Source organism: Haliaeetus albicilla, chromosome 20 (assembly GCF_947461875.1).
Source record: "Haliaeetus albicilla chromosome 20, bHalAlb1.1, whole genome shotgun sequence".
Classification (NCBI taxonomy): Eukaryota; Metazoa; Chordata; class Aves; order Accipitriformes; family Accipitridae; genus Haliaeetus; species Haliaeetus albicilla.
In genome coordinates this window covers 1554893-1581835 of record NC_091502.1, presented here as the reverse complement: position 1 = coordinate 1581835, position 26943 = coordinate 1554893, and the positions used below count along the sequence as shown (strand labels likewise).

Genomic DNA, 26943 nt, shown 5'->3' with positions numbered 1-26943 from the left:
TCATTACTCCAATGAAAATTCAATACATTTTTAATTCTGGCTCTCAGTTTATATTTAGGCTGGTAATGCCATATATAAACTGAGTAAAATAAAATATATAGTATTCTACCCAGCCCAGATAGCCAGACATTTAACGTAGCACATTTATATGATAATGCTTAAGAATTTACTTTAGCAAACTGCAAAATTTGCTTTACCCTGATAAACTCTCTCTATATACGTACATATATTTCAAACTGTGTTCTACAGTGCTTCAAAACATTGACTGGGGAAAGATATAAGACCCTTTAAAGGTTAGTGAGAAGAGGTATTCCCTGAGGAGAACAAAGGGAGAAGGAAGGTCCTTGAGAGACACTGGTGAGGCATTTTCAAATGACGAGAACTGCTGGCAGCACCAGAAGCAGCAGACTTAAGTGATCTTGTAACCTCTTACTAATGCTTACATTTTTGTGCCTAGCTCAAGCCTCAGGACAGAGACTGTGTGTTTTTGTTACCTTTCGTTTATTTCACTTTGACTGATTTCCCGTTGTTAAATAATTCAGAGCAAACTATACACTACACTAGAGCGTACGGTTGTAGTCCTTTCCATGCATACCCCGCGCATAGCACAAACTCTGGTGGAGACAAGTCTAACCTGTGCAGAACGTTATCCCACCTTCTCCTGAGAACCCTTGTGCTGTACGAGTCCATTCCCATGGCTTGCCTGCCTGTAGACCAAAGGTCTGATCCTGTTCTTACCTGCCAGCTACGGTTAGCCTAGTGGCTCAGGCTCAAAGTTTGCCACCAGAGCTCACACCCAGACTCACACAGAGACAAATCCGGACCTATGGTCCCTCCAGTAGCCACCTCTCAGATCCCCAGGCTCCCAGTGCCTGGTCCCCAGACCTATGGTCCTTCCAGTAGCTGGCTCCCAGACCTCTCACCCTGTTCTGGCTTGTAGTTCCCTCGTGTCTCACACACACAAACATACAAAAACAGAATAGAGAGCACCCTCTGCCAGGAAAACAGTAATGAATAGTGTTTAATAAGAAGACAGGACAGACTGCAGTGATCAGCTGCTGGGTTTGTCCAGACAAGGATACGACCAACAACTTATTTATACATAGCTGGCCCCTATTATCCACCTCTCCTCTCCATCTTCACATAGTTGTTCCTTCCAAATCCATCGTGCTCCCTCCTTTCCTCACCTTTTCCCCTTCCCTTAAACAACCCATCATACATTTTACACTTTTCCAGAATTCCCTTCAAGCATCCCACAAAAAGTTTTACACAATCCCACAAGCCTCCTCAGATATCCCCAAACAAGTTTGCTCTTTCCCACGAGACCCATGGTAAACACGTTCCCCACCCCTTCTTCCCAGTTACAAAGTCCTGGTTGAAACTCCTCAAGGCCTTGAGTGGCTCCTTCAGTGGCCCGTCCATCAGTGATCTGCGCGCTCTGGTCTTCAGGATTGTCTCTGTTATCTCCTGTCCTCACAGTTTGTGTATCTGGGTGTGGTTTATTACTTCTCCTGTCTCTCACCCTTGTTTTTTATGGTGAATAACCATTAACCAGCTATCCCCACAAAACATGTCCTTTCATCCCAGGTAGTTACGCAGCCTTTACTTCACCTGTGTCTTTTACCTTCCATATACCCTTTCATTCCACACATCCCTACACAGATTTATGACCATTAATTTGAGGCACTCAACTGAGTTTTCTCAAAGGTGAGAGGGGAATTTTAGTGAAAATGCACTTGCCTCAAAAATGGGATCAGTTTCTAGGAGCAACTGTCTCTCTCTTTCTTGTCTTGAGAGGGAATCTTAAGACTATTCTCCCAACTTAAGGAGGGATCATGTCTCTTATAGGCTGATAATTGGATAATTTCCTAAACATGGGAAAACAAAAAAAAAAAACAACCAAAACCCAAACCCAGATTTTCCAACGCTTTCTAAGATTTCTGGAGTTCACCAAACTAATATTTGAAACATGATTTCATGTAACAGGATTTAGTCAAGAAAAGTCTATAGCATAACAAAATAGTTACCTTCTTTGTTCAGTGTTCATAGTACAGGTCACTACAGCCTGGCAGCAGGAAATCTGACAGCATATTGATGTAGTTGATCCAGAACCCCTCCACTCTTCTTCTACATGTACAAACAGGTTTTTTCTTCCTTTTTTTCCCCTTCACTCTTTCCAGATGTATGTCCCAAGCAGACTTTCTCCTCCCTTGCTCACATTGGCAAAAGTTGGGAACCACTAGATTGAGACCAGCAAGATATTGGCCTTTGAGTGATGAGCAGACCTTGCATCAGCGTGAAGTATCATTCCCTCCATATTCTGAACCATACATTGATCCCTGCCCAGCCCCAATGATGAGTATGGTGCATCTCTGCTTACAATCTCAAAAAAACCCACAACCAACAGATCCTGACCAGTCAGATTTTGGCATAACCCTGGCAACTGTGCCATGCTGCAGTGACAGAGTGCCTTCATTCATGAAAACATCTGTCTTAGTAAAGCTCAACTTGCAAATATGGAGAAGATTCTGCTTTGTGTTTCTGCATGCTTTAAGAGCTGCCTGTGAAAGGCAGGGGTGAGGGCTGAAGTTAAGACAGTCATTGAGGAAAGTGGGATTCTGGCATGAAGAACTGATCAGTGCAATCTGCACTCACCCACCACCAGAGGAAAGAGTAACTTACCATCTTTTTAACTGCAACTGCTTTCCTCCTCTTTCTGTATTCCCACATTGCTCAGCTGCAGGCTGGCTGGCTGAGCTGATGGGAAAGTGAAGACAGGCACATGGGTAAAGAAAAAAAGACTGCCTATAAACCAGCCCTGCCAAGGTCCCCAGCAAGATCGTCAGGACAACTGACAGCCCACACCAGTGCTCAAAGCACCTTTAAATTTGATTATTCCTGCTTGTTCTTGGATGGAAAACAAAAGGTCACTTAAGTCAAATCTGGTTCGAGTCTCATGAAGTGGCATTGTAAGCTACCCACATTTCTTTGACTAGGGTATTGCTAGTGACTTGCTGTAGTCTTGCACTACCTCTCTTGTTGGCATGTAGCTCCTTTGGCAGCTGTGATGAGTGAGAAATTTCCCTTGGAGGCTTCTGCATGGTCGTTTCTACTAAATTTCCAAGAGATGTATTCTAGTCTGTGTTGCAGCTTGTTAGAGAAGGTGATTGCTAATCCTCAGACAGAAGTCTGGCCCTGGTTTCTGGAGAGCAAAGCACTGCACACACATAAATATACAACCGTCAGAGTGGCTTCTGGGAGTACCTCCAGGTAACTCGTAGCAGGGTGCCCAGGGACTTAGTCTTAGAAAGCATCTACGACAGATCCGCTCGGTGCCTTTATAATGACACGTATAGCCACACAAGCAGCACTCAGAAGACCAATGACCCAGGCTATTATGAGACTCAAAAATTACTCCTGACAAGTATACACTTGCCAAGTTCCTCTTCTTGTGCATGTCGTACACCTGGCGTACGGACACTTGGCAGTGAAGAAGAACGACTGAGATAGAGGCCCTGAAGGACCCACATCTGTCAGGAATACCTCTGTGCCATGACATGGGCTGGTGGTGCTGGATGTCCAGGCATTAGATGCCTCTTATGAGTCCTTTCTTTGCTTTGAAGTGTTTTTGCAGTATAACTATGGGAAAAAAATCAGTTAAGCACCGGGAAGTATTTTTAGGTAGGGTGTACAATATTGTAAAGCATCCTAGGAGGAGTTCAGAGTGCCTGAGAAATCCCATCTCAACTATACCTTGTATAACCCAATAGTGCCTGAAGAATTAATATAACATCATTTTCCCCCTTTATTTGCTTCAGAAGATCAAACAGCTGTTCGTGGTAATAACTTCATTTGGTTCTCTAGTTAAAATAATTAGAAGAAGCTATATTCCCCTTGAAAGCAAGCTGTGTTGCAGTAGTTGCTTAATGCATTAACAACAGCACTCACCATCTTGGCTTCTTCTGGTAGAAGGAAAGCAGCATGAGCTCTTCCCAAGGAACACAGTCCCATTTCACTTCACATGCCCTGGCTTTGTGCCACAGTGGAGGAGTTCATAGACAAAACTGTTACGTTCCTTGAAAACTAATGTTCATAGAAACTGTACATTACAACATTTGGATTAACTAGTTATTGATAATATTTTATTTAATTCATATAGGCATAGGTCTTAAAATTGAGGAAGCGCATGAGAAAACAAAGTGAGTCCACTGTTTAAAAAAAAAAAAAGGCAAGTATTTACCCTCTAGAAGAATTGCTTGTTGCTTCCTTTTTACTTTGCTTCCATGTATTTTACTGCTTTTTTCCCCTACTCGGCATGACCCAAATTTTTCAAGTTAAACCAAGTTAAATATATTGCTTCCTCTTCTGTCTTTTACAAAGCAGACACTAACATTGAAACATTCATCTGTAATGTTTGCTCTTTACTCTTTGCATTATTCCGCATTAAATATGGGATTGTAAAACAAGCATTTAGAAACCTCATAAAAATAACAGCCATATCAATTACAAGTTTGAAAATCATAGAATCATAGAATCATAGAATCATTTAGGTTGGAAAAGAGCTTTACTTTATCCTTCCTTTTACCTGCTCCATAGTGCAGTGACAAATCACAATCTATCAGTCAGAGACCTTTCACTGTGATTTTTTTAAATTTTTTTTTTAGAAATCTTACCTATTGGGAGTAATTTAAGGTGCATTGTCTCTTTTCCCTGCCAACACATGGTGAAGTTTCAAACCAGCCCTGCTGATTTACATGGCAGTTCTGTAAGGAACTCTGCAGTGGCAGTCACGGTGTTTTGCTTGCTGGGATACATTTCCTGCTAACTCATTGCTGGAAGTTTGAAAATGCCTTGAAAGAAGACAGGCCTCTCCTTTCATCCTTCCAAAAGCTGGGGGAGAAAGAGTGTGCACTATCATGACAGTCATACCGTTTTCCTTCCCATCTAGCTAAATGTCACCCTTTTAAAAATCCAGCTTAAAGATTCATTTTAACACGTGTCAAAGGCAGCTTCTCGGGTGAGCTGGATGGTGTGGAAAAGTAGATGTCAAATAGTGACTTACAGACATAAAAACATGGAGAGTGCGAAGCTGAGAAACCACACTAATGGACTTCAAAAGTTTAGAGTTTAATCTCCTCCTTGTACTTTTGGTCTATTTTTGTTCTGGAATGAGGGAAAAGTTGGTTTCACCTTTCAGTTCTTATGCAACAGAACAAATTTAGAAAAATGTTTACATTTCTTCCTGAAGGTTTTTGCTCTGACTGTGGCTATTATAAAAGTGCCATAACAACAAGAGCTTAGAAAAAAATGTTTCATTTCCCTTACGTTGTGCAAATGACAGCACTGTGTGCATATCCAGTCCCCTCTGCCAGCACAACTCAGTGAGTTTTAAGCCGAATAAGAGACCCTTTACAACTCAATTGGTTCTCCTTGCTTAATAACCACATTCTCCTAAAACTACCCATTTGTCTGTCTGATGACAAAAAAAAAAATCAAAGAAAAAAAGAGAAGCAAAGAGATGGGGGAAAGCATGGACCACAGGCAAGGTTAGTTCACTTGCCAGCTCTTTGAAGAAGGCAGCAGAAGGCAGCAAAAGCAGAACAGTGTCATATTATTTTTTGTTGTTTGCTCTGCTTTTCAAAGTGCCTTGACTATTTGATCTCTAGGGCATAGATGCTGTGGTCATTTTTCAGCAAGAGGCTTATCTTTATATGCCACTTCTAGAACTACATTTCATAGTTAGTGGCAAGACAAACTTTCCCTACTGATCTTCAACACAACTTACAAGCAAAATGGCAAGCTATCACAGTATCATTCTCTTAATTCCTCTTTCTGAGCTCACTTTTACATATCTTTTTTTTTTGATCACGCTCTCTCAATGACTGTTGGTGCTACTTGACCTTTAAATGTCAAAATCCATTTGAATGGCACTTACTGTGAACTCTGCAGCCATACACCATATGTGAATGGCTAATGCACATAAGAATCAAGAGATATATTTCATGGTGCACAGCTACGCTTATGAATTCATTTTATTATTCCTATCACCTCCCCACCCCCATGAAAATAAATTTTCAACTAGCTACTGCTATTTTAAGAAGAGAGTAGGGAGAGTATATACTGGCAAGCTGATTGACATAAGTCAGCTAACTCTTCCAGCTAAAGGTCTGAGTCTGCAAGCTGTTTCTTGTGGGTGGATCTCTGTGCTTAGCTTGAGAAGCCTGCAGAATTTAAAGTGAAATCAACTATAGCTATGCTACAAGGCATAAAGTCTTACTTTAAGTTCTTCAAGAAAGAACCACTTACAAAGTAAAGTCACTTTGCATGTTATTATCACCCCTTCCCATTTGCTCCTGATCAGTTTTAACATATAAATATTCTGTATTTTAATTTTTTGTGTTTGTCACATTGGGCAACAAGAAGAGGCTTCTTTCACTGCATCTACCTGCACAGAATCTGAAATCTGAACCAAATATCCCATCTTTTTCCTTGAAAAGTTATGGGGAAAGGCAGAGCAGGGAGCCAGTCATGAAGAGGAAACCGACAATATTCCCAGTACAGTGAACAGTTTTATTCAGGCTCATCTCTCTAACCCAAAGCTGTTTGGCAACGATTCAGTCATAATAGATGTTCTGTACCCATTTCAGCTAGGACAGAATAGCAGATTTTGTCCAATTCTCATGCCAGAAAAAAAAAAAAAGACAAAAGGTCCCCTTCCTCCATCAATTTCTGAAGCCAAACGTGACAAATTTTGAAACCATTTATTCAAAATTATGCCCGCAGTATGCTGCAGAAGAGAGGAGGGATTTCCACCTGCGGCCATCCTTTTGCTTGCAAAAGTGGACTGGCCTGTTTTACCCATTGTAAGGTCTTTCTGTCTACAGAGAAGAGGTTTAGCCTTCAGGAAGGGAGAAAGAAAAATACCGATTAACTTGCCACAATTTCTCTCACTCACTTGGTCTAGACTGGCAGAAATGCTGTCACAGAGAAACAGGGTCGGGGCTCTGCTGTGCTGCAGAAGCAGTCCACGGCCCAAACAGCCTGTAGGAAACCAGGCATTGCAGAAATCTGGGTATAACATCTTTGCAACTCAAATAATCCAATTTTTTTGCTGTTCAAGAAATGCGAGCATGCACAATTTCCACCATTCATTCAGTTTTTCTTGTTTCATCTTTCTGAGTTAGAGGGCACGGACTCATTTGCAGGTTTTTACCGCTGATGCCTGTCATGTTGAGATGGAGACACCTCTAGAACATGACAGAATTATAGTGCTTACAACACCCACAGGAAACAGTTGTTATCCCACAGGCAAGTGAGAAATTGAGTCACCGTATCATCATCGTCTCCTACAGCCCAGCCGAGTGTCCTAATTATAACATCATTCCCTATTCAGAATCATCTAAGTAAAATGAAACCTTAAAGGTAAGGACCTCCGGAGTATTGCGGAGCCTTGCCAGCAAGAGCAGCTGTCTCACGTTTGAATTACGGACATCTAGGCTAGGTCGTGACCTGCAGGATGACCTCAGGAGGTGCTGTGGGCCAAAGCAAGGGCTGTTCAATATTCACCCGATGAAGTGCTTTATGCTGAAGTACACGGGCACGGCCGTCACTGGGAACTTTCCACCCAGCCATGCAGAGCTCCCTCCCCTGCGTTCACTGGTGCACACCCTGACCCGGCTCTACCTAGGTTTGCTGAGCTTTCCTCCCAATCAAAGGCGCTAATTTGATTACTTAATGGCCTTTAGAAAGCAAATTTAAAAGTAATCAGCTGTTCTTAGCTGAACCACTTCTCCTTTCAGAACTGTTTTCCCCAGAGCTCAGCTCGGATGAATGGGATGTTGTCCACAGAGCTGTATGGCTTGCCTGCAATTTCCACCCACCCTCCTGAGGAAGGTACCTGATAGTTAAAGGTACAATACAGCAAAAAGAAAGAAAATCCTCATTCTACAAACCCAAGAAAATCCTCTTTCAGTTAGATAACTGTCACCTGACAACAAAATTACAGGTATCGCAGATTTTTGTGGTTTGTCATATATTAGCCTCAAGTTTTCTCATACGGTGCAACCTCCTCCAAGTGGGCAGGCATGCTGCTTGTGCACTCCCCACCGAGCCTATTGCACTGGGAACACTGGTAATGGTGATGGGGACAGGTATGCACAGAAAGCAATACCTGTATTCCTCTGTGCTGAAAACAGCACTTTCAGCAGATGAAATGGTGCCTTCTACCTGAAAATTCAAAGACAAAACCAAGACTCATAAATAGAATGAGTCATTAAAAGTCATCAAAAACCTTTGGTATGAAGTATTTCCCACAGATTTCTTACCATGTCTTTTTTGTTGGAAGTAAAATACATATATTAGAACAATAAGCATCAACATTTGGTAGTGTGTTTCATTTTTTTTTCACAGCAAACAGTGTCCTTATTCCAGGGAAGCTGCAATCTTAGACACAGCACATGTCCCCTAGGCTGACTTTGATTTACTGCCTTTTCTACCGGAAAACTCAAGCAGCTTTTCTCAAAAACCATCTACATTTCTCAGGTCTGTGATTCCACTACTCGGTTAAGAGCCAGGTCCCTCGAAGCAACTTTAGCATGCAACTATGATATTAGCACCTTTAATGCTTTCACCACAGTCTTGGTTTAAAACTGCAGGACAAGCTGTGTACAAAAAGAAAAGGCTTATTTGATAACAGTGTCATACCTGGAGAGAAAATCTTCTGCTATTCCTGCACACACTGAAGAAGCCTAAACTCATCCTTCCAGAGAGTCACCAGCTTAACTAATCAGCTCATAGACAGAATACTTTAGATATCACTGCTTTGTTAAAATTGTCAAAATCACAACTTCAGGCTCTTTAATATCGGTTGTGTCTAAGGTCAGTGAAAATGCAGAAGAGGGAGAGTGACCTGTTTTATTTAAAGAAATGCTTCATAGGCAACAACAAAGAGAAGGAACTAACCTGGTAAGAGCATCACTCCCAGACATGTACATATTAGTACTGTGGATTTGCCAGGGAGAGGGTGGAAAGACTACACAGAACCTCTTCAGCACGCCTTGTTAAGGACACCTTTTCCTTTCACTTCATTATGATTACGCTCAGTCTTCTTGTACCCATACATTTCATAACCTAAAGTGGTATTTAAAAAAACCCAACCTATTTTATTTAACCATTCCAGCAGAGCTTCTTCTGTTTGTCAAACACCAATGAATTCTGGATGAGTGTGGAAAACACGAATGTTGCAATGTACATGCAATGACATCAGTGATGCATTTATTTCTGCACTGTGGAAAACTCTATTAACAAGAAACTATCAAAAGGCTGAATGGTTCCAAAGACATTTGAGGGATCTGAAATGGAGTACAGCACAGAATTTTCTGGTTAAGCTGCATTTCATCTTCAAGTGGCCAATAACTGAAACGGAAGCTCTCCCCAGAAAGAGCTTCCCTACTTGGCTTTGGTAAAATAAAGCAGAGTGGACGGGAGCTCTCCACCATTCCTGGTCATCATCCTGATGACTGGAGTACTGGCTGTCTGGCTTAGGCTTCCCCCCATTTAGCACCTGAGTGCTGCAGATCTCATCCTTCCATTTCTAACTTTTCCCGTTTAATGTACAGAGAGCATCAGTGCCAGATTCCCTCTCTGGAACCTAACTTTCAAGACCTATATAATTTGGGCCCTCTTTGAATCTACTCAGTAAAGTCCTTTGAAAATCTGGCTCTTAACGTAAACCTTAACAACACATTCTGTATTATTTTCTGTTGCACCCTCTTTTTAAGGGTCCAGGAATCCACTGGATGCTGTTTGTCAGTCTTTGCACAGATATATTGGGCAAGTACCTCAGCTATGCTTACACTCCACAGCTCAAAAGGAATGCCAAAAGCATGCATGTTTACTTTAGAACATCTTCTCTCTCTTTTTTCTTTATATGAGAATTCAACCAGCCAATGAAACTTGTTAAGCTTTATCTTTGCAAGTAAATAAATTATGCCCTCAGGAAGCCTCTTTTCTTTCTTCCCTAGCAGAATTATCTTCCTTGCCTCTGAGCACAATCTTAGATTTAAAATAGTCCCTCAAAGGTATTTCTTAATTAAACCTTTCAAAGGCTTTTATAGGGTAACCTTCCTCCTCTCCCCCCGCTTTGTACCAATGCTTGTTTTAAATTGAAGTTTATATGAAGTTTGATACTACAATGTTTTTATAGAAATGCTGAACTTCCCTTCAAAATAACTCATCATAGCTTGTATGGACCAGTTTTGTCTTTCATTGCATTAATTCATTGTTTAGATTTTAGGGGGTGTTGTTTTGGGTTGGGGGTTTTTTTTGGGTGGTGGTGGGGTTTTTTGCACATCATCAGAGCTTTGGCTGGGAAAGCAGCAGGGTGCTGTTTGTCCTCTGTAGTGTTAGCATGTTCTTTTTTCCATTTTCTGTATCTTTGGGCACAGACCGTTCCTTCTTTCCTCCTTGGAAATGCCATGGGCACTGCTCCTAAATGATAGTTCCCGGAGACCAGACAACTAGTCCATAGAGCCGTACCAAGCAGTAAAATTCAAGTAATTTCCAGTTGAAGTTTTGATGGTGAGACAAGAGAGGGCAGACAGTTCAAAAAGGACATAGCAGGCACCGCTGCGGCCAGCGCTGGCATTAGGAAACAGATGGTGCTGGGAAATTACCAGGCCAGAAAATAATAATTGAACTAGCCTATGACTCAGGCTTGCAGGTCACCAACTTTAATAAAACGAGATGGAGGAGTAAGTTTGCAGTACTGTGAAATGCTATGGTGAGAAAGTGTGCGCTGCAGATAGCAAAGAACAAAAGAACAAGCAATTAAAGCAATTAAGTAGGCAGGGGAGACTACTAGGAGGAGCGAGACAGGTATTTTTGCTGAGGTTTTTGGAACATCTGCCATGAAAACTGCTGTAAGTTCCCCCACTGAATGCCAGCCCAGGGGACAGTGAGAAATGCCAGATTTCTGCAGAGGCTTTAGCACAAGTTCACCTCTCTTCCACCTCTGTATTCTTCTCAGCCTTTTCAGGAAATGCTAATTGCAATAATGTCCACATAGTGATAAAATAAGCCGACAACGGAGAATGCTCAGCTATTCTGAATCATGAAGTACTGTCAAATACTGATCTCTAACATTAAAAGCGTGTGTGTTGCTATAATTGTTGAATCTTCTCCTAATTGTCCCACCTCCAAAATGTGTGGCTTCAAGTTCTGTGTGAGATCTTAACACGAAGTCTGGGGGTGCCGGGGGGAGGACAGGGTAAGCGCATGAACCCGCCACTGTGAGGGGACTGGTACACGCGTGCCGCGTGCTAAAACTGTAAACCCTGGACTGCCGGGAACAATCTGGGGCATGATAATCCCTTAATGAGCAACAGCAGGTGCTGAAGTGCTTAAAGTAAATCACTCCTGCATTTTAGCGAGTTGTTACGCGTGTCATCGCCGTCAGCGAGTGCAAATCTGGCAGGGCTGGCGGCAGCCGGTGACCTCTGCCAGCCAGGGCTGGGAGCTGCTGCAGGGGATCCACGGGGGGGCAGAGCCTGTCCCACCAGCCTGGTTCTGTAACGCCAGGGTTTCGGTTCTTCTAATTTTGATTGGGTTAGAAAGAGGTATTTTTCTCCTGTCTCCGGCAAGCCTTTCGTCGATTCGGATTGTTAGGAATTCCCATTACTTGCCCAGTTTAGTGTGTCTGTGGGTACACCCAGAAACACCAGCCACCGGAGAGGTATTCCTACAAATTAAGAAACATGAGCCGAGGCAGCGATCAGCGCAGCACGATGCGGGAAGCTTTCAGACTCGGTGTCTCGCTGCAGAGGCCCGGAGCGGAAAACACCGCACAGAGGCGCGGTCCTCCACTCCTGCCCGCTCCTCGCCAGCCACGGGAAGGACGCTCGGTTCCCACGGCCCGCCGAGCCAGGACGAGCAGCGTCCGTCCTTGCCGTTCAGGTCCTGACGAGGGACCAAGGGCTTGGCCTGAGATGTGATTTCTGATGGCAGTCCAAGGCAAGGCAAATGATTTCATCCAAACATTTTAAGTGTCCCTGGACAAATTATTCTTGCCCTAGAAATACATTATACTAATGAAGTTACACTGTCAGCCACTGCAGGCCTGGCAGGAATTGCAGACTATTTTAATCCTCCAGGAACATACTTGCCGAGCCAGTAATTTGACTTGTCATTAGTAAATTCCTAGCTCAGCTTTTTAAGAGACAGGAACACACAAAAAAGTATCGATCTCTAGGTTATTGATTCCTATCACAATTGCTTCAGATTTCTTCTAAGGTCTGTAGCAAATTGATCTATGGGCTGTATTTTCCCACTTGTATATTAGAGGTCCATAGGCTTTAGGGAGGGCTTTTTAGAATAATGCAGCAGCTTGTTGCTTTGATTTCAAAAGAGCATGGAGCTTGCCAAATCTCTTCAAAGGGAAAGAAAAAAAAAGCTAATTCGTCCTTGTAACTGCTGATGCAACATGAGAATAGATCCATGGGCCTTGTAAATACGATGCTAAAAGAACAGGTCCTCTGTTGTGTGCTGGGCTGCTACCAGAGGAAAAGATCAACACAAAGGAGAGTGAAACTGCAGCTCAGTCTTTCTTCTTGGCTCAGACTCTCTACCACTGATCTTTGGTGACACTCTCCCTAACCAGAGCAAGAAAAATAAAGACATTTTCAAGAACAGGATTCAACCTACCTAGCTACATGCTAGACAGGTTATTCTGAATTTGTCATCCTATATTCTCTTTCTAGTCAGTGGAGAGAAATCCAGGAGATGTGTCATCTGATCCATTTTAAGCATCTTTGTTAGAATGAGAGGATCTGCTCTCTGAAGGTGTCTATTTTTTCCCATTGACTACACATGGAATATACAGTGATTAGCTCAGACTTAGATGTATGACTTTTAAGACCCAAGCTGGGACAGATGATTCCCCATGTTTATATATTGTATATCATATTATACATCATATTTCAGAAGTCATGGCAGTCCCGTGACTGGAAAGGGGAAACATAACCCCCATTTTTAAAAAGGGAAAAAAGGAAGACCTGGGGAACTACAGGCCAGACAGTCTCATCTCTGTGCCCAGCAAGATCATGGAGCAGATCCTCCTGGAAACTATGCTAGGTCACATGGAAAATAAGGAGGTGACTGGTGACAGCCGGCACGGCTTCACTAAGAACAAATCGTGCCTGACAAATTCGGTGGCCTTCTACGACAGGGTTACGGTGTTGGGGGATAAGGGAAGAGCAACGGACGTCATCTACCTGGACTTGTGGAAAGCATTTGACACTGTCCCACAAGACATCCTTGTCTCTAAATTGGAGAAACATGGATTTGATGGATGGACCACTTCGTGGATAAGGAATTGGCTGGATGGTTGCACTCAGAGTTGTGGTCAATGGCTTGATGTCTGAGTGGAGACCGGTGACAAGTGGCGTTCCTCAGGGGTCAGCATTGGGACCGGCGCTGTTTAACATCTTGTCAGCGACATGGACAGTGGGACTGAGTGCACCTTCAGCAAGTTTGCCAATGACACCAAGCTGTGTGGTGCGGTCAACACACTGGAGGGAAGGGATGCCATCCACAGGGACCTGGACAGGGTTGAGAGGTGGGCCCATGTGAACCTCATGAAGTTCAACAAGGCCAAGTGCAAGGTCCTGCACATGGGTCAGGGCAATCCCAAGCACAAATACAGGCTGGGTGATGAGTGGATTCAAAGCAGCCCTGAGGAGAAGCACTTGGGGGTATTAGTGGATGAAAAACTGAATATGAGCCAGCAAGGTGCGCTCACAGCCCAGAAAGCCAACCATATCCTGGGCTGCATCAAAAGAAGTGTGACCAGCAGGTCAAGGGAGGGGATTCTCCCCCTCTACTCCACTCTCCTGAGACCCCCCCTGCAGTACTGCGTCCAGCTCTGGGGCCCCCAACATAAGAAGGACACAGACCTGTTGGAGCGAGTCCAGAGGAGGGCCATGAAGATAACCAGGGGGCTGGAGCACCTCTCCTGTGAAGACAGTCTGAGAGTTGAGGTTGTTCAGCCTGGAGAAGAGAAGGCTCCAGGGAGACCTTATTGCAGCCTTCCAGTACCCAAAGGGGGCCCACAAGCAAGCCGGAGAGGGACTTTTTACAAGTGCATGTAGCAATAGAACAAGGGGTAATGGCTTTAAACTGAAAGAGGGTAGATGTAGATTAGATATTAGGAAGAAATTCCTCACTATGAGGGTGGTGAGGAACAGGTTGCCCAGAGAAGTTGTGGCTGCCCCATCCCCGGCAGTGTTCAAGGCCAGGTTGGATGGGGCCTTGAGCAACCTGGTCTAGTGGAAGGTGTCCCTGCCCATGGCAGGGGGGTTGGAACTAGGTGATCTTTAAGGTCCCTTCCAACCCAAACCATTCTATGATTCTATATTTCCTTCTTTTCCACTTCTGCTCTTTTTTTAAGATGTCTCAGTATCCTGTTCCTAATAAGCACAGGACGAGTCAAGGGGGCACACCCTTGTTGCTTCATCTCTCCCCCAAAATAACCCTTCAGCTGTGCATTTGTCTGCTCCCCAGCCTGCACTGCTCCATTACACTGCACCATTCCTTAGCAGATTCCCCACAAGACACTTGCTAGCCGCGAAGCGAGACCAGACAGCTGCAGGGGGAAGCGCCTGCTGTACAGCGTGGTGGGGGAGCAAGGCACGTCCTCGTCCACACCTCGCAAGGGGTCCTTCTCTTTTCACGGCTGGCAATTTTTCCTTTGACAAGATTTGCACAGCAACTGGTGACACTGCTGGGCCGTGTTCATTTTGAAACACCCCAACATGAATCCTTACCGGTAATTCTTTTTAATAAGATGCAGCAGCCACAGCTGTTAAGTTTCTGCACCAACATAGCACCAAAATTACTCATTTTCATTGTAAGACAAAAGAAAACCCCTCTGATTTAGGTCAGGCTTACTTAGGCTCATTGTGTTTTTACCAGTTGGCTTCCTTCCAGCGCTGACATATTTATCTTCGTATCACTTTTCAGCAACAGAAACATACTATTCTCCCCACTTTACAGATGGGTTCCTGAAGCAGAGTTCACCTTCTCCCAGGCAACAAAGGGAGGGATGAGGAAATTACGTGGGAACTGGCGCATAGGAACTTTACCAGCCTGGAAATGAAGCTCTGCTGCTTCCATCGGGGAAGACGGCACCAAGGAAGTCTTTGATATGGAATCCGGATGGAGCAGTGGCGATCCTCAAACGTTGGCCAGGCCATGGCAACAGAGCACTCCTAGCTGCAAAATCTGAAGAAACCTCATTGCCTACGCCTGGAAGCCCAGCTCTAAGGAACTGCCCAGGTACCCCTCGGCAGGAGCACAAGCAGCAGATTAGCCTCCCCTAGCTAGGTGCACTGAAGCATCTGCAACAAGTCAGCACTGTCTTCTCAGCTCTGTTTTGTCCCTGGTTGTAACGGGCAAAGGAACTTGGGGGTAGCCCCCCTCAAAGAATCTGCCTTTCTAGAGGGAGAACTGGAGATGCTCGAAACAGTCCTGTGCTTAGGGGAGCAGACTACTGTCCTTCTCAGTCCTCAGCTCTATACTGGGGGTGGATAGAGTGGAACTCCTGTCCCCGTGTTACTACCATCAGGCGTACACCTCTCTTCCCATTGCTGTCAGGTGATGGGCCAACATCTCTGGTCACGGGAAGCATCTCTGAGAGCTTGGTAAAGAGCGTCACAAGCACCACAGGAAATTTCTGTCAAACAACGGCAAGGGCACAGCTAAGCCAGCTAGCCGTTACCCGTTCTGCCAGCCAGAGGACACAAAACACACCTCGATTCTCCTTCACGAGAAAGCTTGCAGAGTCTTAACAGTCTTTTTAAGAGGATGCTGCTAGCTATACAGAGCATGCCACGTGGAGGACAGGACTGTGGTGGAAGCCACCTGTGCGACAGGCAGCACCCAGAACGGATTCGGAGGTTCAAGCCATTCCAACAGCTCAGCTGCTGAGAGGAAGGCACAGCTTGGGTGAGCCTCTTCCGTGGAGCCGTACGTTGGGGTGCGCACAGAACCACAGGAACGCCTGCTCCCACCTGCGTGCTGCTCCCGTGGACCCAAGATACTCCTGTGGGCTCTGTGTGGTTCTTGGGCGGTAGTTTAGGGCACAGATTAGTGAAGTGCAGAACTGTAACCTACAAGGAACTACATACAGTGTTTGTGTCTTTGGAAGAGAGGGTTAAAGTGATCTGCCGAGTTCAATGGCATACCGCCAGCCTTGAAAAGCCTCATTATCTGGTCTAGAGCTGTCTGCTGTTGGCATGACACCTGTATGTATGACACAGCCATTAGCTGTGATTTTCATCCACGCACTTTACTTCTGCTTCCAACCAGAGTTAGTTCAAATTACTGTTTATGTTTGACACTAGTCTGGCAAACAGCAGAAGCTTAATAACATAGAGGTTCATTTGTTTATCTATCTATCTATTTATTTATTTATTTGCTTGCTACTGTGTCTGCATCACATTTCTAAAAATGCCTGCGCAGCATTTTCCACTACTAGGAAATGTATTAATACTAAATTACGCATCTCGTCTTTACCAGTGGAGATAGAATATCATAGGAGTCAGGGAAGCTGTGAACTGTACCACCTAGTCAGTTATTTATATGGAGAACCCATTAAACAAAGTATTTAAGCAATGAAATATCTCACTTATTGTTAATAATATCCTGAATACAGGAAGCTCATCACCCAAGTTCTCTGGAGTCTGTGGTTATGCTGCATAATTACATAATAATCAACCACACACTCAATGCCTATCCAGTAAACATTTTAATTTTATTCTGTCATAGAGGAATACGGTGGTGCTATATTGATTTATTAAAAAGAAAAATCACAACTCAATACCCTCTTAAATCATGAGACTTAAAAAAAAAAAAATGTATTTCGGAAAATAAATGTTTGCTTACCAGCATTTGAGGTTTTTAATTCATATTTGCCAGCAACAATACAGGTAAATACTTAAAATGCCATAGTTACTTCAAAATCATGACTCATCTGAAATCAGTGGAGTTACATGAGTAAGCATGTAAGGGAGGCATACTCTCAAGTCCCAAAAGTTAGGATATAAAATTTCTCAGTCCATCAATTAAAGGCACTTACACTACAACCAGTACATCTGGAATCCCAATTACATTCCATGCTGCAGGAAGAAGTTTGGCCAGATTCAAACCTTGACCTCTAATCCTATCTTCCTCTGACGTTTAGCTCCATTTGCTCACTGACCACAACTGTCAGCAACTCCATTTCCCATTTTTGTCTTCAGATTTGTCCACTGTTTAAAATATGATGCACAGAGACTTTAGGGGAGACAGAATTTACCTTCTAACAGATAGCAACATTACAAAAGATCACCCTGTCATGAAATCAGGAAAACCCAGACATCACTACGCTCCCATCTCTAATTTAAATAAACCTAGCTCTGTGATTCAGTCTTCTATGCCTAAAATGAGAACAACAGTACCTACTATGCTTTGAAGGATTAATTACTCCTAAATGCGCTGGAATAGCCACATAGAAGATATTGTGTAAAGATGTGTAACTCTTCATTGCTGCAAATGTAGACAAACCCCATTTCACAGCATAGCTTTCACAGTAGTGAGAAAAGTCCATGCAAGATGAAGCCAGGAACTTCAGAACACTCGCCCATCCAAAACCACCAAACCAAAAATTACAACATGGTTTGGGAAAGCTAGCAGTGCAAAAGTTTTATTCAGGTCTAAAGAAATAATGCAACACTTCTGAAACCAAAACGTATCTTTTTGCTGTTGCAAAGAAACTTGAGTCATCGAACCTAATCATCAGGGTGCCCTTATTTTCAGACAGGCGGGAGGAAAATGAAATGCCAAGTCATTTAAAGAGTAAGACTTGTACAGAACTATAACCATTTTGCACAGAAAACATTACAGCTGGACACACAATTAGAATGGTCAAACACATGTTTTAGAGCTTAATTATCTTACTACTGAGTTTCAAATCCTGAGCCTGTTCCTGGCAAGCTGAAACAGGGACTAAGAAGGACATATTCTGTTCCTCTCCTCAGGTCACTACTGTACCAAACTGTACCAATAAATGTATCTTCTTAGGCTTAAAAAATAAAAAAGTCCCTTTTAAGTCCTCAGTGAGGACTACCCCTGAGGAAAGTGTCCAAGTCCCCTGCTGTGAATAAATGCTGTTCTGCCACATTTGTGCAACGTTTCCAGTTATTTTGAGGTGCTACGGGGAACAGACTTGAGTGTATTGACTAACATTTGATTCAGAGACAGCAGTAGTAAATGTCTGCTGCATGAGTCCAAGAACTGGATATTCTTCACTACTGCAGATGTCCCTTCCCTTTTATGCCAATAGGACCATTATGGTGATTTTTTCCCCTCTCCTTCTCCACAATGACAAATGCCAGCATAATCAAAATTTGGAAATTTTCCATGTGAAAAACAGGAACAGAAGAGGGCTAACCTAATCAGCTGTGCTATGCTTTCAGCTGTGACTGTGAGGAAAAAAACTGGCCAGGCAGACCACCCTGCTTATGAAAGAATGATACCAGGTGCGTCATGGTAACATTAGAAATATCTGTAATAAATCTCATACTATGTAAGAGAAAAAATGGGGTTTCCATACTGAATATGCTGTACAATACTGCAAGTCTTCTTTCTCTGCATTTTAGAATGACATCATTGATCTTTTTGTATGAGTTTAATTACAGCCTCACTTTAATGCTGCCAGTAATAAGGAACTATTAGTACTGCTCTTGAAGAGGCAAAAAGCTTTATTAGATACTGCAAAGAGCTGGGGATGCTCTTAAAAATAATAAAGGGCAGTCAATCAATCACATTTGCTCTGCCAAGAGCTTTTAAAAGGTAACCCAGAGGCTTGAAGCTTCATTACCAAAACATTTTTCCTGTTGCCACTTAAAAAAATTCTGCTGAAGTTTAATGACTAGAATGTCAGTAATGAAACTGCAACAATAATTGCATGCTTAAGAATGAAAATGCGAAGTAGTTCTACTTTCATTGAAGAGATGACTTTAAAGACTATTTTGGACCCTAAAAATACACGGATCAGTGCCACTGAGGAATACATAGAAATTTTTATGGAACCCAGACTGTGGATACAAAGGTTCACCTGAGAGTTCAAATCTCAAATAGCAACATACCAATATCAGGAAACATACAGTGTATATAGTGTTTAAAAGAAAGAACCCCTCTGCAAGATGGGCTCTGAAGAATCCTTAATAAAAAGTGCTCGATTTTCCTTTTGGTTCTACCCATTACTAGTGCCTAAAGTAGCTGGAAATGGTGCTGTGCTTCTAACCCATGCAGACAGAAAGTGGTGGTCGACACAGGGTCTGTGGCAAGCCAACTTTCAAAAAAGTTAGATTTGGAGGTGTTTTGTCTTCTCTGCTAGAGTAAGAAAGCTCATGGAATATAAAAGAATTGTAAAGGGACTCTACTGTATGGTATCATGTAAGAAATCAGACTGGCTAGTAAAGTATGCTGTTGGTCTTTTTAAAAGCCAAATGAAAGGCGTGTTCAGCTGTACCAACATCAGACTACTTCAGAGTCTCTTTGCTGCCTGTACTGAATGGGGATGCCCCTGAATGGAATTTTATCTGAGATTTACTGTTTTGGGTGCTGAGATAATACTTCAGGTTACATCAGTCTGCCTTTTTCTTCTTGGTTGAGAGATCAAAAATGTTAGAGGGTTGTTTGTTTTCAATCGTTGCTGTGCAGTCAAAGAGTTCAAGGATCTACCTAGTGTATAAAGACATGAAATGTTCTCCAAGGCTTCCAACTCCCTGACACCCAGAATCACTGATGAGAACCAGAATAGAAAGGGTCGGAGATCACCAGAACAAAGATGGCAACTAGAACAATTCCATTAGGCAGAGGAACACTTACGTTAAGACTGCCAAGAAGACATGCCACTCTGGGTTTGGTATTATAATAAGGCACAAATACATTCATTTTCAATTTTGAAACTTTCAGTTAAATTAAAATTTTTAAAAAGTGATTGGAAGTTCTTGGCATTAATATTAAATCAGTCCTTTAGCCTTGGAAGCTGCTTCACTCCTACAGTCTTTTTCATCGATCCTTTTTGAGGATTAACCATCTTCAGGTTTCCTGGAACACTGTACCTCCCTCTGAAATAAAATGGGTGAAGTTAGTCACCAAGTGTCACATTGCCTGTAAGCTTTAACTGCTAGAAATTTGCATGCTTTTTATATTTGCATAACTGATTACTATTGTGAATTAATAAACCTGAGAGAGGAAAACACAAGTATATTTCTGGGTTTGCAGGCTAGCAGAGCATCTAATTATTCTGCACAGAAACTCAATCCTCATCTCATGATTCCTGACTACTTCCTGTTACCTAAATGATGGAATTCGAAGAACATGAACAGAATACTAAACATTTGCACAAAGAGAATGATAACTGGCTAAGGAGACATTTTCATCAATGACGTAATTCCCATGAAGTAATGGAAAAACACTTCATGTAGATGTAGTTACAGTTCTCTGCAGGTATTCCACTCCAGAGACCCATGCTCTTCAGCCCATGATCATACATGGGAAATGCTGCCAGCAGACTTCTGAAGTGGTATGCATCAAGGACACGTAACACCATCTACCTGAAACCTACCAGAGCCATTTTCATCTTGATCTTCTAAGAGAAATCAGTGGGAATGTAAACTAATCTCCAGGAGGGGAATGGTGATTCCACAAACTGGAAGGCTCATTCTCATGATCAAGCAACATGCATCTCGACTCTTACGCAAGCTACCTTTTTCTCCCTGTTCATTACTACAGTGGACAGACATCACTTTATATACTCTAACGACAACAGACAGGGTTTCAATGTCTTTCTCAAGTAAAGGCACTCTGAAGGAAAATATATCACAACATCACATCATTATATTCATGATGATAGCCAGAGAAATACTTTGTTATGCAGTAGAAGCTGTGATGACATGATCTGTGCAAGTTCCAAATTTCTGGACAAACAGCCAACAAAGTTGCCCCTAGGGCTCGCCAGTCTTCTTGAGATTGACACATCCTTTGGTCGAGCTCTTACAAGCAGTCATGGTCTTCAAGGGAGAGCTGCCCCCATAGAGATACAGAGCTACTTCTACTCAAGAGCTTCGAAGGTCAGAACCCAAGTGCTCAATTATCAATTGATTATTCAAATTCAAATCAATTGATTACTCAAAATCAATTGATTAATCTGCAGATCACTGTAGAGCTGGACCAAGCAGACAGCGTATGTCTGTGTAGAATTCTGCAGGCAGAAAAACCTCTTTCCACTCAAAACCAGCTGGACTTATGGACTAAGAAGCCACGTAGCTGCAGCCAGTGCAGTGTTGAAACTGAGTTAATAAGCCCTGCTATATGCCTCAGTATGACAGTAAGGGCTCAAAATGACTTTAAACTGGCTGCTCAGATCGCATCAGAGACATGAGTCATCAAGACATCCATGTTCTTCCCAAAAGTCAGCTAGCCTATCTCCTTGTCCTATGAAAAGGCATAAAAAGGACCCCTACTGAACTTGACTTCTATGTTTGGATGGCCAGGAAACCGAATGCAACAACAATTAGTGTTCACAATTACTACTCAAAAATGTTTCAGTGTTGCTTTAATATACAGGTTGCATTTTCCATACCTGTACCTATAGTTAAAACAAACATTAAGTGTAGTTTCTTAGTATGGTTTGAAATCCAGTGAAGGCAGGCGTTTTCTGAAAGGCCAACAGAAGTGAGATAAGAACTCAGGACAGAAAATTTTCAAATTATTCTCAAGAACACATATATTCTCAATCATGCAAGTCTTCTCTTATTTGAATGGAATTATTTCTCATTAATGTCAGCTTGAACGAACAACCTTCAGGCTGTAAATCAAAACATAATTAAAAAGGAATAATATGACAATGGCTGTGTTAACCTTGTGATGATCAAGGCGTGCCTACTTACATTCTAGCATCTCCTCAAAATATGAACTATGCCAATCCCCATTCTTATCTCCATGTTGCCAAGACCAAAGTTTGACCTGAAAGTTCTAAATCACTGGTTATAAAAGCCAATGCTTTGCAGACTGGGTCCTTTGCTATTAAGGACAATTTAAAAGATGAACTATTCCCTTCATGTGCATAAAGTACTTTGAAAAGTTTAAAAAAAATCCTCTGAGGGAAAAAGGGGATATTTTGTTACAATATGCATCTTCTGAGATCAGCAATTACAGGACACTTTATTATCTTTTACACTTAATTTTCTTTTGTTTGATATAAAGAAAACTACAGAAACACACTGTCATATAATTTCAGGGTAAGTAATGATCCACTAAAAGAAATTATAAAAAAACCCCAACATTATCACAGATCAGTGCTAAGCCTCAGCAACTCTCAATATCTGGCTGACGATATTTAATCTCCCAGCAGAGACAGTGAATTCTCCTAGTTCTAGCTTCCTGACCTTCTCATGAGCTATGTTAAACATCACTGGGGCCAGAAGCAACACGCTGGCTATATATGGGGTACCTCAGACCCATACAGTACTTTTTCTGTATTCAGAAACTTCAGTTATAGACATTAATTCATATTGTACTACATTAATTCATATTCTACTAATATCCTCTCCTGGAGCATGAAGATCTACTGTTCCAGTTTATGAAATCCTGTGATTCTGAGCTTACACAGAATGAAAGCATAAAGCTGGCAAGCATATGTCTACACAATTTCATGCTTATAATTTACTCATTACATTTTCAGATGTTCCCAGTATATATTGTGTATGCTCATTTTAATAACAGAAGTAAGTGGGTTCATGGAAGAGTATTTACTGTGAGATACTAAATACATAGAAACCACACTAGCTCAGGAAGTCTCCAAATATAAAGTATTTGGGAGAGCTCCAAAAGCAAATATTGTATCTGCCTGCCTACGCTTTTGTAGGCATCTACTTATGGCCACTGGAGGCAGGATACTGGGTCCAACACACTTCTGATGTGATGCCCTATATCCTTCATATTCTTAACATTTTCAGTTCAGTTAAAAAAATAACTCTCCTCCAATTTCAAGCTTTCTCACAAGCACTACAATCAGAAATTCATTTTATTTCTATATAGCTCAGAGCAGGTGGGCTCTTTTAAAATTTAAATTTCTAACCCATATAACTAAACAGAAATTTGTTAAACAATGAAGCCTTTATGTTGTCATCTAAAATCACTCACATTATCATCCAAAAAAAGCTTTACAATCTCTATTGGCAGGACCAAAGCAGGCATTTATTTAATTGAATTACTCTTCACAGGCTAAAGGGTATACTTGTTGCTCCCAACTCTGCAGTAATATAGAAAAAAATGATCCATTTTAAACACAGGTTGAAAGGGAAGAACATCAGAGGTATTGTAAGATTTCAAAAAGGCCACTTAAATATATGTATTTTCAATATTGCAACATGCTTAGTATTAAATAAAACTGATTAAAAAGCAGTATCAAAAATGATGTTAAGAGTAATACTTTGTCAGTAGGATTATGCTCAGTGATATTTACCATGAATGGAAAGTTGCAATATTCAACAAAAAATAATAAACCAGAAAACAGAGGGAATATAAAGGAAATTTACCTCAGTATCTGGTTTTCTCCCTTGCCAGTCAGAGCATCTGTTTTTTGCCTTTCAACAATTTGAAGTGTTGCTGAGGTCTGTAACAGCCAAATTTTTACAAAACAAGTTAAATCCTAACCACAATCACAGTTAAGGAAATAAAATATTTCCAAACTAATTTTGACCCACTACAGTCTTACTTCCATAAAGTACTTTAAGCACATATTACACTGATGCCTTGTTGATTTGGGGAATTGAACACATGCCAAAATCCCTTGCTGTGCAAAAATACCATTATTTGTTAAGCTGGACGATCAGAGAATATGTAATTTCAATCAGCATATTTTTGGTCATACTACCTATAATTCCACATTGTCAATGAAGAAACATTCTATTTCTAACATACTTCCATGAATGAGAAACAAACCAAATTATAGTCACTTAGTTCTACTTTTGAATGATTAAACCATTAATTGAGAACAGAAACCACTTCAAAAAAAATACCACAGCATGGAAATCTCTGCATACTCTGGAAGTCTACATTACTGGACATACTGAAAAAAACCCAGTTGTTACTCTTGGTATTGCATTCAAAAGCATCTGAGCAGGATTAAATCAGTTCGTTCTCCTGTTCCTTAGTTCACAGGGTTCCCTTCTCACCCAGCTGCCGTTACCTCTCAGAGGTACAGCTCTACCATGGACAGAAAACCAGAAAACGCAGAAGGTTTAGGGCTTGTCTGGCTGCTGTGCACACTTGGGCGTCTAGTGTAAGTGCATGGAATTTTCTCAGCCCCTTTAAAGGGATCCATCAGGAACATGCAATAAACATATGATAACCATGATATATGAAGTGTCAGCTAACCAGACCAAGGAAGACTTTTTGAAAGCTTAGAGCTAGATTTTGGGGCTACCTAAGCAAGGCTCAAAGTTTGGATCATTACATTACATTACAACTTTACATTTTATAGCATGTGTGAAAACATCTTGCACTTGTGAGAAAAAATTCTGGCACTGAAAAGCAGCATGTCTCACTGCTTATAAGACAATGGTTTCTACTGTGCTTCCATGTATACAATGCACTAGGCAAGTACTGCTGACCCAGTTTAGCTATAACTAAAGCAGAGTCTTTTCAGAGTGCAAGCGTAAAAATGGAATAGGATCCACACAGATTTACTTTCTTGAAGGCGAGAAATTGTTTGCACTCAAGGAACTCTAGTACTAAAGATGATGGCTAGTATAATTTATCATTTTTCTGAGCAGATGTGATTCTGTGACACAAGGCAAGATCTGGGCTACGATTGCCTTCACTGTTTTTTTAATTTATATGAATATAGAGTGCCACTATATACGGTTATTATCTATAGCACTGGTTTTGCTGGTAGTTTACACCAGGCCTATCCCAACTAAAATGAGCCGCTGTTGCACAGGCAGCTTTCCAGTTGTGCCTTTCTATAATTGTGGTCTTTTTCTGCAAAGAAATCCCAATCACAAGTCAGACTCTACTATGTTAGTAAAAGTTTGCAGTAAAAATCTGGCCTGAAAGAATGGCCCTTTTAAATATCTATCATTCTTCTTTGCCTGCTTCTCAAACCAATTTCTGAATACCACCAGAAAGTGCTTTGAGATTTGTGGAGTCCAAATCCAAACCCAACATTTTTTCAGATTGAAAGCAAAACAAAAAAAGCAAACAGGAATACACCATAAACCATCGGTGCCTCTAGCATGAGTTCTCAAGTTTGTCAAATCTTTAATTTATTCTAAAACTATCATTTAAAATTGACTATATCCTCACAGATCCAGACAAGACAAACAAAAAAAGCACTCGGAAGATACATATACTTTGTAAAAAAGCAGAAAAGCACTCAATAAAAAAAAAAAAGGTAAATAAAAGAAATGGTTGCTCAGAAGCATCTCTCTCTTCTGCTGCAGGCTTCAGGAGGGATCCAAAACAAAGTAGAAAAAAACCAAAAATATCTGGGAATTTTTTAACACCTCCAAGTAAAAACTTCCATTCTATGATTATTGTTTTTTACTGTGAGCTATAGAAAAGCACAAACATAATGAGGAAGAAAAGGCCTAAAAAGACATTATATCCACCCTCTGTAACTAAGAGAGTGTCACTGGAATATATTGTTGTCACAGGATAACAACATCCCGTAGTATATTTACTTTGGAATGTATGGAAAATGTTAGCCTATGGGTAAATCCTTCTAACTCTGCTGCCAACATTACTGTGCAGGCTCTAGAACACTGCAATTTTAATACAGCTGAAAGAGTCTGGACTGAATGTAAGTTTACTTCTGCCTCTATTGTTAAAATGAGCTGTTAAAAGGGAGGGCATACATACGCAGATTTTAAGATAATATAAAAGCAACAATCAAATCAAAGTCATAGCAGAACAGGACCTGAAGGGCCCAGATAAGCCACTGATTCTTTTGCAACCAATGGTCAACCATGATTACGTTGACTGCCATGTTCAGATTAGCAATGTAAAAGGTAGATGTCTAAACTACTCACCTAGGCTCCACTTATAGCTCAGGAAGAGGGACACATAAATCCCTCGGAAATTCATTTCATCTTGATCTAAAATGGGTGTGATGGTTTGTACCTTAAACATGCTTCTCTCTCCATAGATTACAGAGGATCCCTCTGCAACTACTTTAGATTGGCTGTTTAACATTCAGAGAATTAAAGACAGAGAGATTAATCTGGAGATGATTATTTTGCTCTCATATGGTTCTGAAATCATGGGGGCAAATAACTGATTAATGAAAACACGATGCACTAACTACCTTAAGTGTCAGTGGCAAAATCCTAGTCCCTAATGCCCCATTTAAGCAACATGCAGGTACATACACCTCACTTCAAATAATGTTTTATGCATGTTTAAGTGCTTTTCTAGGCAGCTGAACATAGGCACTCCTCTTGCTAGCATGTTCAGTAATAAAATCATCTTTTATTTCCTACCTTCTTCCTCCAGCATTTCCCAGTTTCACTGTTAATGTAAAGATACTAACAGTTATCATGGGCATTTCCTGGGCTTTTTCTTGGTTTCATGCTGGAAAGTTAGTTTAAGCAATTCTTTCAGATTTCCCAAAGCAGCAATGAACCATGTAAGAGAATCAGTTGCCCACTGTGCAAACACATGGAAACACTGCTAATTACAGCCTTTCACCCCAGTTAGCTATGACAGGGATTCAGTGACAGTCATTCTGGAGTATCACACTAAGCTATTACTTTTATATTATTCAGGAATTAGGAGCTCTTTCAGAATAAGAAGTACTAGAAATCTTTACAGGTTCCTTTACAGGTTCCTCCAGTT

At 41.6% G+C, this 26943-nt stretch overlaps 1 protein-coding gene across 6 annotated transcripts in view; it reads right to left on the bottom strand.

Annotated features, from left to right (window-relative positions):
* The window catches only part of CCDC169 (coiled-coil domain containing 169), a 91777-nt gene that overhangs the window by 49356 nt on the left and 15478 nt on the right, over positions 1–26943 (bottom strand). For 2 of the 6 annotated variants that reach the window (XR_011328933.1, XM_069807996.1), the window contains exon 7: positions 23643–23719. Coding sequence is in view for 4 of the 6 variants with exons in the window: in XM_069807996.1 (XP_069664097.1) it covers positions 23643–23719 (77 nt within the window). In the remaining 2 variants the exon portion in view is untranslated. The other 4 variants (XR_011328934.1, XM_069807998.1, XM_069807995.1 and 1 more) reach the window with 4 other exon arrangements.